The 12,255-nt window shown below is 46.8% G+C and overlaps 1 protein-coding gene across 9 annotated transcripts in view; it reads right to left on the bottom strand.

Annotated features, from left to right (window-relative positions):
- Nucleotides 1-12,255, bottom strand: part of RIN2 (Ras and Rab interactor 2) — a 207,812-nt gene that overhangs the window by 97,805 nt on the left and 97,752 nt on the right. For all 9 annotated transcript variants that reach the window (XR_002831377.1, XR_002831378.1, XM_023761273.1 and 6 more), the window contains one exon: nt 8,679-8,771. Coding sequence is in view for 7 of the 9 variants with exons in the window: in XM_023761273.1 (XP_023617041.1) it covers nt 8,679-8,735 (57 nt within the window). In the remaining 2 variants the exon portion in view is untranslated. The remainder of the gene's footprint in view (nt 1-8,678; nt 8,772-12,255) is intronic.

Here is a 12,255-nt window from a genome sequence, read left to right as displayed (position 1 = left end):
GACTTCAGAGCTGCCCTCAAGACCTGAAAAAATGACTCATCACTCTCACCTCACAGCTCTCAGCATGACCCCTAACCCCTAACCCATGGTGTCTTGTGATTCTGCCCTACATAATCCGTAACCTACACGCCATCGGGGAGATGGACCTCGAGCCTTACCTTCCCATTCTCCTGGGTGGTGCCATTCAACAGTAAAATAAGTTAGTGGGTTTTATTTCTTCACTGCCATTCTCCGTGCCCAGTGTTTGACTCTGCTAGCGCTGGGTGGGCGAACTCTTTCCCTTCTAGAACACTGGTGCTCACAGCCCAGCGGGGACGGCGCTATTACTCCATTGTCCAGGCAGGGACATGAAGCCAGGCCTAGAATGCAGACATTTCTATGCTTTTTGTGTTGTCCTGTTCACTCATTCAAATATATAGAACAGTAGTTCTCAAACGTGAATCCCCTAGCAGGCTTGTTAAAACAGACCCGTGGGCCCCACCCCCGGAGTGTCCGATTCACTGGTTCTGGGGCGGAATGTAAGAATGTATATTTCTTAGAAATGTCTTGGTGAAGCAGCTGCTGGAAGCTGGCACCACACTTTGAGAACCACGGCTCAAGGCTGCCTTGCTACCAAGCTCTGGGCGATGCCAATGCTGGCCACCTAAAGATGTTTGACTTTCCTATGTGCTATTTTTATTGCCTTTTAGGACTTTAACCAGTTTTGATTTTAACTCGGCAAACTTATCACAGAATGTCTAAGTCAACTACAAATACATTAATTGTCAAAGTGCTCTTTGAACTAGCTTTGCACCTGTTTCCTGGTTTTGAATAAAGTCTGACAGCGGTTCATTCTAATTTATGAGAGGCATGTCTTAACTTTTTGAAAATTACACATTTGACACAGCTTCAACTCTACACTCCCTCCTGTGCATCCTCCTAATTATGAAAACTCAGAATTTCAACTAAGCCTGAAGAAAATATGTAGTTGAGAAGAACCAGAGGAATCTAATTCATTCCTGATTTAAACACACACACACACACACACACACACACACACACAAAACAAAGTTGCCTGAAGCAAGTGAGAATGTGTTGAGCCTCCATGGGCAACATGTGGTATCAGAAATGGTTGGCCAAAATGTGCTGGGAAAACTACCCTTAAAATTATGAAATCCATTGCTTTTTTGGAAATAAGAACAGGAATTGTTGTCCAATAAGTTCATGGCATCCCTAGAAAGTCATGCCCTGGAGGCCTGGTCTGTGTCCTGGGGGTGTTTGGAGAAGATGGTGAAAGACATGCATGAGTATCTGACAAAAGCCAACCCCTCTCCAGAGAGCCGCTGTCCCCACAGCCTCTCCAGAAGGGGTTTCCTGGGAGCTCTCCCTGGGAAAGGAGGAAAGGGTCAGAGCAGAACCCTCTGGAGGCCACGAGGGTGCGGGTTTCACGTCAGAGAGTCAGGCCAGGTCTGATTCTCATCCCTTCTATAGACTACCCAGCCCTGGCACGTCAGCCTCCTGGGCCTCAGTTTCCCCATCTGTAAAGGGAGGAGGTTTAGACTCAATGTAAGCCTTTGGAGTCCACATGTGGCTACTGAGCACTAGAAATGTGGCTAGTCTGAACTGAGATGTGCTCAGTGTAAAATACACACTGATTTTCAAAGGTGTGGTACAAAAAGTGTAAAATATCTAGTTAAAATATGTTTATATTTTATTACATGTTGACATGAAAATATTTTAGATATACTAAGTTAAATAAAACATATTATTTAAATCATTTTTACTTGATTTTAAAAATATATATATTTTTATTGATTTCAGAGAGGGAGGGAGGGAGAGAGAGAGAGAGAGAGAGAGAGAGAAAGAAAGAAACACCAATGATGACAGAGAATCATTGATTGCTTGCCTTCTGCATGCCCCCTGCTGGGGATTGAGTCCAAAACCTGGGCTTGAACCCTGACTAGGAATCGAACTATGACCTCCTGGTTCATTGGTCAATGCTCAACCACTGAACCACACCAGCTAGGCTGGGTTTTTTGTTTGTTTGTTTGTTTTTTAATGTGGCTACTAGAACATTTAAAACGACATCTGTGGCTTACTTTGTAGTTCTGTGAGATAGCACTGCTAAAGCCTATCCAGCTGTAAGTGCCTAGGAAGTAGCTAAGAAAAACTTATTTGTGGAAAACAAAAGACACACAAATACTGATGTGAGATATGCTTTTCAATATTATTATGAATAGCTATCGATATGTTACTTGTTCTAACCAAACCTCTAGTCACTATTTGTTTCCACTGCAAGGTGCTTTCCTGGTCCTACCCTGGTACATGGTGCCTCCCTGGACACTTGGTATGGCACGTGACGTCTATTTGCTGCTCAGGCGTCAGCTAGGAGACCAAGGGCACAACACTCACATCTATGACTTTTAAACATCCGTGGATCCATGTAAGGATTTCTTCAATTAAATTATTGAGTAAAATGTGATTCGGGGTCCACCCATTATTTTTCAAGCCCCTGCTATCTCTGTCCCTTGTCACAACAGTGAATTGCTGTCCTGGGCTGTGCATGCAGAGAAATGGCTCCTCACATAAAGAGCAGCCTGAACACTCAGGTGCCAAAACCGCTGAGGCCCGAGATGTGCAACGGTGCCAGTTGTGGATGGCTGGAAGTTCGCCTGCAGATAGGACTCTTAAAAGCACAATAACTTTTCAAATGCCAAGGAGAGTCTGATAGTTACAGGAAGTCTGTTGTGGTGAAGTGAATCATCACTCCTGGTTTATCTGTTTTGTGAAGTCAGATTTTAGCAATTAGGTTTCTTCAAATGAGCCGCACTTCTGTTCTTTATGTGCCAGAGAGCTCTCCTCCGGCTTCCGTTTCTGAGAGGCAGCCACGATGAGCCTGTTACAAAAGCTGTGGACAGTGACCAGAAGAGGGTTCCTCACACTGAGCCTCTGCTGCTGAGCTGGGCCCTCTTACACCCCAGGTTGTGTGTGAACCCACGCTCAGGTCGCCTCCCCACTGAATGAGCGGTTTGGAGGCACAGGAGAGCGAGGTCCCTATAATCAAAACACATTTCTTCCTGGTCAGCTAACACCAACTGTTTCCCTGTCACTGAGGCAGAGGGAGGCAGGAAGCAGGCACTCAGAGAGGAGGAACTCCACCAACTTGCAGGCTGAGGGCAGGCTGCCCCAGGCGTTCCTGGGAGAAATTAGAATTGCTGTGTGGCTAATCCCCACTGATCCTTCCTGGCATTGTTCCCCGCTATAAGGGGGTCAGGAATGTGGCAACAAAAAGACAAAACAAATCCCCTCATGGCAGAGTTCAGAGTTCAGGTTTACTTCCTGGCTCTACATTGGGGCCACAGCTAAGCCTTCATACACAACATTTCTATCACAATTTAACCTTTAGACAAAAGTAAAGGTAGCTACCAGCTCCGCCATGAGAGCTCCATTGTCAGGGGAATAAAATGGGTATACGCCTGCTTGGAAGGGTAAGTGGGAGCCTGAAGGGTGAAGGTGGAGGGTGAGAGAGAGGAGGCGGGTGGGCACAGCCCAGAATGTGGGCATCAGCAGGAGCAGACCCATGAGGACCCTCGGAGGAAGAGCTGAGGAGAAGGAGGAAGCACAGCCTGAAAGTCCTTGCAGGGGAGAGTGCAGACCTGGTGCTGGGCCCAGCACGGAGCCCGAGTCTGCAGGAGGTAACGCGATGGGTGTCGTGGTTCGGGGTAAAGCAAGCACACATGTTCGGGGACAGTGCAGATGGGTCACAAGCATTGCCCATCGTGCCCACAACTGAAGGAATGAGAACCCAAGTAGGGAGGTAATGTAGGAAAGGGAGGAAGAGTGTGAATTTTGGAGACTTGAGGGGTATTTGCCAGCACTGGGCACCAGGGTGGTGTGGGCACAGGGGTGGCTTGGAGGAAGCTGTGGAGTTCAGGAAAAGGAGGGATCAAAGATTACTTTGAGCTCCTCTGCCCTAGTGTAGGACCATCTAGAACAGTGATGGCGAACCTTTTGAGCTCGGCGTGTCAGCATTTTGAAAAACCCTAACTTAACTCTGGTGCCGTGTCACATATAGAATTTTTTTTGATATTTGCAACCATAGTAAAACAAAGATTTATATTTTTTGATATTTATTTTATATATTTAAATGCCATTTAACAAAGAAAAATCAACCAAAAAAATGAGTTCGGTTTCATAGGTTCGCCATCACTGATCTAGAACTTTACCAGCCTAGGCAATGTTGTTCTTACACAATCCCTTTCACACAGCGCACCCTTGAAATATGACAGCAATAGGTGTCCACCCCATTACTTAGGGGCAGGTAACGGGCTGCCTTGTCCAGAGCATCGCTGGCCTCCCCCGTGTGTTTTCATGGAGACCTTACGGAGCAGGAAGATACTGTTTCCCAGAGGTGGTGGAGGAAATTAACAATGGCGCTGGGAAGGGCTCCCGTGTTGGTCCAGCAGCACAGGATTTCTGTGGCCAGGGTTCCAGGGTGTAATTCTCCATGAACAATAACCTTGGGCACTCTCATTACCCCAGAACGCTCAGACAATCAGTGCGTTATCCACGACTCTGTGTCCTGTGACTTATCTGAGTCATTTCCATGAACCAGGACAGATGGGAAGCCACAAACCAAGGCTTGCTTCTAGTGGTTGGCAACTCCGGTTTAAATACACCAGAAGCTGGATGGGGGGACACACTGATGTAAAAGAGGCCCAGTGACTGCCTTTCAGTTATCTACACTTTACACAAAATCACAGGAGCCCCGATAAGCAAGAAAAGCATAATAAGCATGTGGAATTCAGCTGTGAGCCAAGCACATGACCGAGAAGGTTCATGCTTTATGGTGTATGTGGAGAATGACACACTGCAGTAGCTGAAGAGTCTCTTTGAAATATAGCCCGACCCACATCCCTGGATAAAACAGTCAATATCAGCTCTCAAACCAAAAGCCACTTCCTCAGGAAAGATTTCTCTGGAACCCTGCATTATGTTATACAGTCTCAAAGCCCCTTTTATTTCTCACACGAGGCACTGTTTTCTCTTATGATTTATTAGTATGGGTTCAGTGTCATGATTATTTGATTAATATCTTTCTGGCTACCAGACTGAAACCTCTGTGAGGTCAGGGATGGCTTCTGGTTTTTCTCTCCCCTATGCCATGTACAGAGCCTGGCTAATCAAAGCGCTCAACATTTAAAATATAAAAGCACGAGGAATAACAGAGGCCCAGTGGGTCCCAGGATGTGCTGAGTGACAAACCATCTCAACAACTGAACTCTAGCATTTTAAAAATGAACCTCTAAGGAGCCAATATGAAATGCCCAAAGGGCAGCTTACTTCATCCTTGCAGATAACTACATGCCTAAATTATAAAATAATTAATAACTAACATCATTTATTTAAATTATGATTAATAATATTTTCCCATAATAACGAACTGTGGATTACCATAGTAAAGAATAACAATGGCTATAAAGAAGAGGAAAGAAAGAAAATACAGTTGACCCTTGAACAACATGGGGCTAGAGGGGCTGACCCCGAGCAGTCGAAAATCTGCATGTAATTGTTGACTCTACAGTTGGATCTTCACATCTGCAGATTCAACCAACCTTGAATGGAAAACAGTATTTTCAATCCATGGTTGGGGAAGCCCTGGATACAAAGGGGTGACTATATTTATTGCAGAAAATCTGCATATAAGTGGACCTACACAGTCCAAACCCCTGTTATTCAAGGGTCAAATATCATTTACGTGGAGCATCTAACCAATAAATTGAAGCTCTGCAAACAAAAACAAAACCAAGAACAAAACAGGCAACCCCAAGTTAAACAGCGCAGGTCACTTTGCCTACATTTTCCTCAGGGGCCTTGAACTCAGGAGAGAAACAAGTAGAGCTTGCCTCAGCAGGTTCCAGCAGGGCTCTCACCTATTGCTTGATTCTTTCATAGGACACAGTCCAGAAATATAAAGTAATTACCTTTAACCTGCTTTTCAACTGAAAATTGAAAAAAAAGAGATTTTCCTCAGGACTGTAGGAAAAACTGGGTCCAACAAGGCCCCTGCCTAAGGAATTTTCAAAGGCAAGTTTGACTAAACTCAAGGTTCTCATTTTGTCTTGAATTTAATATCTAACTACTATGTAAGAGTCAGCCCCACTACACTTCCTGAGCATAAGGTGGTAATTATGAACTAGCCAGTATTTAGGCTGATGTAGGCAGTACCTTGGGTTAAGGAGGGGGTTGGGTTCTTCCCTTCTGGCAGGATGCAATAAATATATCATCCTACGACAGAATCCTGGAACTGGAGCTGAGTCAGGAGCCTGGTGGGTCTAGCGCCCGGTCTACAGGAGACTTGAGGAGCCCCTTGTTGGCCTCAGGATGGTGGATGTTATGCAAGTTTGATTCAAATTGAGTAAACTGCTTGAGAATTGCAAATGCTACATTCACATACCTTAGCTATGAGGGCTGAGAATCGAGACCATCTGTGTCAACATAACTATTTCTTCCAGGATATTCTTGCCCAGGAAGTTAAGGCTGTAAACCAATAAATAACTTTTCTGTTTGCTGCAGAAAATTTTTACAGAAAAATCAGTCCTGGAAAACAATTTGCTCACCTGAGAAAACAACTTGCATATCAATGATGATTTACTTGCCAGGACTCAAGACCCTTGTCTTATCAACAAATCAACAAATGACAAGTGCTGGTGAGGATGCGGAGAAAAAGGAACCCTCCTGCACTGCTGGTGGGAATGCAGACTGGTGCAGCCACTGTGGAGAACAGTATGGAGTTTCCTCAAAAAACTGAAAATGGAACTGCCATTTGACCCAGTGATCCCACTTCTAGGAATATATCCCAAGAAAACAAACAAGCAGAAAGGATATATGCACCCCAATGTTCATGGCAGCACAATTTACAATAGCTAAGATTTGAAAACAGCCTAAGTGCCCACCAGCAGATGAGTGGATTAAAAATAGTGGTATATCTACACAATGGAATACTATGCTGCGGTAAAAAGGAAGGAACTCCTACCATTTGCAACAGCATGGATGGACCTGGAGAGCATTATGCTAAGTGAAATAAGTCAGTTGGAGAAAGATAATTATCACATGATCTCACCCACTTATGGAATATAATGAACAACATAAACTGATGAACGAAAACAGATCCAGTGGCAGAGAAGCATCGATCAGACAGTCAAACCTCAGAGGGAAGGCAGTGGAGGGTGGGGGGAAAGGGGAGAGATCAGCCAAAGGACTTGTATGCATGCATATAAGCCTAACCAATGGACATAGACACTAGGGAGGGGGGGTGAGGGCATGAGCAGGGTGGTGGGGGCGGGGGGAGCAATGGGGGCGGATAAAGACACATATGTAATACCTTAATCAGTAAAGAAAAAAAAGACCCTTGTCTTGCTGTACCCACCAATCCCGAACAATGATGTCACAAACTTTGCTGAAACCAATCACTTCTCTGCCTTGAAAAATATAGCTAAAAGGACATGGATCTAGACCTCTACACCCTATCCATACACCTCCTGACCTCCCCTGGCTTAGACACCAACAGGACTGTGTCCTGGCCCTGTCCTCCCTTATCATGGTCAGCTTACTGAACTTAGCTTTCTTTTATCAGCAGGCTCTTCCAGTGGATCATATGGAGTCTCTAACTGACACAATAAATCAGGTTTGGTCTCTTGGAAGCAGGACACATTTAAATGAGAGTTATTACATACTTACAACCCATTAGGGTGGGAAATCTAGTAAAATTGTCAGTTTTCCTCTGTAATAAAGTTAAGAGGACTCTACACCATTTCTCCTATTGAGGAAAGATCTGACGTTTGAACACCTGCCTATGACAGATTTCAAGTGCAAACTTTACCTCCACTTTTCTACTCTTTTACATGATTCGGTATTTTCCAAATTTTCTACAATTATGATGCTTTATTTTGAGGGTGGGCAGAAGGACACAGAGCAAAAGCCATAAGAAGGGAATTAATTTCCAAGTGTAAATTAGGAATGACCACCAAGTCTTATTTTAAAACACATACACAGAGAATATAAAATATCCATTTAGAGTCTCATCTCATTAAGCTAGCAAGGTAACTGCATGGCACCAACATCAGTACGCATATAGAGAAGTTGTACAGTTTTAATCATGCTGCCTTGGTTCGCCCTTGTCTGACCATAAGAGACCTCTGGGGAATTTGGTAAAATATACCAATAAATAACAGTCAGTCTAGGCTGAGGCCCAGGCTGTTTCTTGTTGTTGTTGTTGTTTTTTAAATGAGCACAAGTGATTTATACAATCAAGCAAAGGGTAAAACCCAAGACCAACAGCCCTGATTCACTGGAATGCAAAGTCCAGCTTCCATCGTAAAACCATCCCACTAAAAATGGAAGAGCTGTGCGGCTGGCAACTAAAGATCACCTCAACTGTCTTCCACAGGGTGGCATCTCTTGGTGCCTGGTGCCTGGGTCCTGGGCCTGTCCTGAAGCTCACAAAAATCCCAACCACTGTCAAACCTGGTAACAGCTTGCAGCTGGGCTCAGGCACGCTCCCCCAGCCAGAGTTGGCTCAGAGGGCAGGCTTCCCCTGCAGCTCGCCGGGCTGCTGGAGAGCCTGCAGCTCCCCACGCAGCCCAGCCGGCAAAGGGAGCAAGCTGCAGCTGAGCGATCTCAATGAAGGCTTCCTTTACCTTAAAGAAACTTCCTCGCTTGTCCGGGCTGCGGGTACCCATGGTCCAGGATGACATTTCCTCCAGCGAGGCTCTACTGCACGCCGGGGACTCCTGAAGGTAGAGACATTTTTAATGGTTAGTCCAGCCTGTAGGAAATTCCTTTCTAAGCCACAGAACACTCACAACAACAGTCCTGCCAAGATCTTTTTCCGTCAACAACACAGTGCCATTTATTTCCCACCAAAGCCCTTCCATCCCCTTTCAGGCTGGTTTCCTGCCTCCAACAGCACAGATCCTAGACTCGGCCCCACCTCACTGCCCCACCTCCCCCTTTTCCAGCTGACGCAGGAGGTCTCTGGGACTACAGAACGCATAATGATGACTTTGTGTTTGCTTGACCTCACACACAAGTCCCGAAGGCACCGATATTAGATGTCACTGTACTCTGCCCCAAAGCTCATGGACTTCATGTGGCTGATCACAGATGGACAGCGGAAGAACGAGGCTGTGCACGTCCCAAGAATCCCTACTGGGATGGGATAAAGTCATCCTTAGTTCTACTAACCCTCTCCCCGAGGCAAGGTCAACACAAGGGCACTGGGAATAAGTCCTTCTATTTTCTCCATAGACATCAAAGATCCAGATGAAATTCCATGTTGTGTAAGCAACAAAAGTAAACAGCATCATGATAACCTCAGGTGGGGGCGCCCTTTGGACCGTGGAGGGAAATTTAAAGGTGCCATAGGATTCTGATTCACATCCCTGGCTATCTGAGCTTGGAATTTCCCTTATCCGAGCATTAAAACCCAATACTCTTTCCTCTCGGTCACAAAGCCTTCAATGTCCACTTGTAAGTAAAACACACACACCCAGGCAGCTGGCCCCATGCCTGCCAGTGTGCATTGAGACCCGGGGAGCGTCCCCAAATCGTCCTTGCCCAGCACGGCTGGAGCTGCAGCAATTATAAAGCTGCCCTCCCGCTCAAGATCCTGCCCGCTCACCACCACATACACGAGGTGTAGCTGGTCCTGAGCACGAGCCACAGGTGGAGGGCCAAAAAGGAAGTGTGTTTTCAGTGAAAACATCTCTTGCGACATTAAGCTATAAAAAGGGGTTCAGCCATGGGGATGGAGTGGGAGACACCGAAGCCATGGTCGTGCTGCCCGTTTGCTGAGGCTAGTTCATTATTAGCTGGGGAACGGAGAGCCAGCAGCACCAAGGGGACATTTCAACAAGCAGAAGAGCAGAATTCCTTTGCAGAGAACGGCGTCCCTGCGAGTGAGCGATGCTCTTCGGAGAAAGGCTCTTGTCGGCCCCACGCCTGGCCTCTCCGTCCACATCCGGAGTGGGCTGCCACCTGTGGGACTCCATCCAGGAAAAACTAAGAATGCAGTGCACACCCAGCCTACCTTCCAGAACGTTTGTTCACCTATTTTAGTCAATTCTCCATCGCTCGGTCCCTTTAAAGGTTCGGAGGTGTCTTTCCTGTGTTTTTTTCCACTTGCAATCCCGCTGGATGCAGGCCGGTTTCCAAACACCTCCTGAGACGGGTGGTGCGCTTCCCCCTGCCGTTCTGCTGACTCCAGAGGTTCAGGTCCTCAGGCTCAGCAATTAACTGGAGCCCCGGCCCCACGACCTTTGAAGTCCATCACTGATTAACCAAGTCCACAGACCGGAGCGACTCCAGAAAGAAAACAGTGCCGTGTGCAGAACTAAGAGCGGAATGGGGACCGCGCAGTAACCGCTTCGACCCAGAAGCACACACATACGAAAGTACACTTCTTGAAACCAAGCCGAATGTCTGTAATTCCTTTCCTTTCAGACGTTTTCTCAGCAAGAGATCTGACAGGGCACAGCAGTTAAGGAACGGCTCCGCGAGAGCCAAGACTTCATTCCTCAGCCAGACCTGCGTCTCTCTGTTCTGTTCAGAAATTTCCTGAATGCAAGCCCTTTCTGCTGCGCCAGGCAGGCAGGGGATTTTGCCTATAGCGACGGAGCAGCTTGGATTCCAGACGTTTATAGTTCAGTAAGCTGCCCGAAGAACGCGTGCGTGCACTTCAGCTTCCGTGGTCCTCGATGAAACCTCCACTCTGGCCTCCGTGCTTGTGCGGCAGGCGGACCCATCACGTTTCTTTAAGAAGATGAAGGTTGCATCCACCCCTTCCTCCCAAGGCTATGCCAGGATGGAGATGCCAGCAGGTGATAAGAACATGCTGCCTAGTGCCACGGTAGGTCCTTCCCACAGAAGGAAATCCAAGTGGACTACACATCACAGATTATTCTAATTGTTCAAAATAAAGTTCTTAAAAGCCCCGACAAGTTCTGGATTAGCGTCTTTCCTGTTGTAGCAATAGTTTCCTTCCCAAACCATAACCTCTGACACCTTGGCTCAATACGACAGAAATTTAATAGAATTTAAAACGATTACTTCTTCCCATTCATGGTTACTCCCCCCCTCCCCCCACCCCCGGCTCCCCCAGGGTTTACACCAATAGTTTCATCCTAAAACCACCCTAGTATCAGGCCAGACTAAGAAACAGAAAAAGTACCGTAGTTCGAGAGGCTGCAAAATTCCTCCCAAGTTAGCGATGGGAGCGGCTGCTTTCTCGGGTTCCCTGAAGTGGTAAAGCGGATTCTTGACACATCAGCCCAATGCATCCAATGGGTCATTCCAGATGCTAGCTAAAAGCTAGCAGAAAAAACAAAAAAAGTCCTAATGGGACTAAAGGACACTGCAAACATTTTGAAGCTGCCAAGCCTCTTCAATAACACCACTGAAGGAATGTAAACGAGCTGGTTGCTTGAGTTGCTAAAGGACAAAGGCAGGAAGTGATTATACCTCCCTCTCCAGAAACACCAGGCTCTGCCGTCTGAGACCTCGCTGTGGCTTTGCAGGTGTCCCAAGAGCTACTGCTGAGGTGAAGGTCTGTCCTGAAATCTCAGCATAAAGGACTCGCTGAGTCACCTGGCCAGGCTCCAGGCGGCCCTGACTGCCGCTGAGCAAGACCGTCCCTGGCTGACGCTCCAGCCCATTCTACAGAGAGCCCCCCGAAGACAGGCACCGAGGCTCCACTGCCTGGCCCTTGGCTGCAGGCTGGTGGGCGGGGCTAGGAACACCGGGTGCCCACTTTCCAGTTCGCTGATCAATGGAGCCGAGTTGAGTCCTGGGCACTCTTCCAGCCTTTGCTCTTCCTGGCCACTGGCCAGGTCTTGGAGAGATAGAGGGTCTGAGTTGTGTCCTCATCCTTCCTTCCTCTCCCCTTCCCTCCCTTCCACCCTGATTTATTGAGTCCAACTATACCCTTCCTATTTTATTTGCCCTAGATCACAAGTGTAAACCCCCGGGAGAAGCAGCCCTAACTTACACTGGCATCCACCACTCCCAAGTTCAATTTAAAAGAAATGCAGCTTATTCAAGTCATCTCCAACAGAGTTGCCACAAAAGCTTTCTCATCACCACCTTTTTCCTTCTTTCTAGCGAGACAAAGTGAACTTCGGTTCTTAGTAAACAAGATCTCGTTATTATAATTACATTACAGACAAATTCCTGGAATCGGAGAAAGTGACTCACCCCTGGGGACCTGTCAGGTCGAGG

The sequence above is a fragment of the Myotis lucifugus genome, unplaced genomic scaffold, assembly GCF_000147115.1.
Source record: "Myotis lucifugus unplaced genomic scaffold, Myoluc2.0 scaffold_205, whole genome shotgun sequence".
NCBI classification, from domain to species: Eukaryota; Metazoa; Chordata; class Mammalia; order Chiroptera; family Vespertilionidae; genus Myotis; species Myotis lucifugus.
Note: the sequence above shows the minus strand (reverse complement) of the source record. Positions and strands in the feature narration are given on the sequence as shown.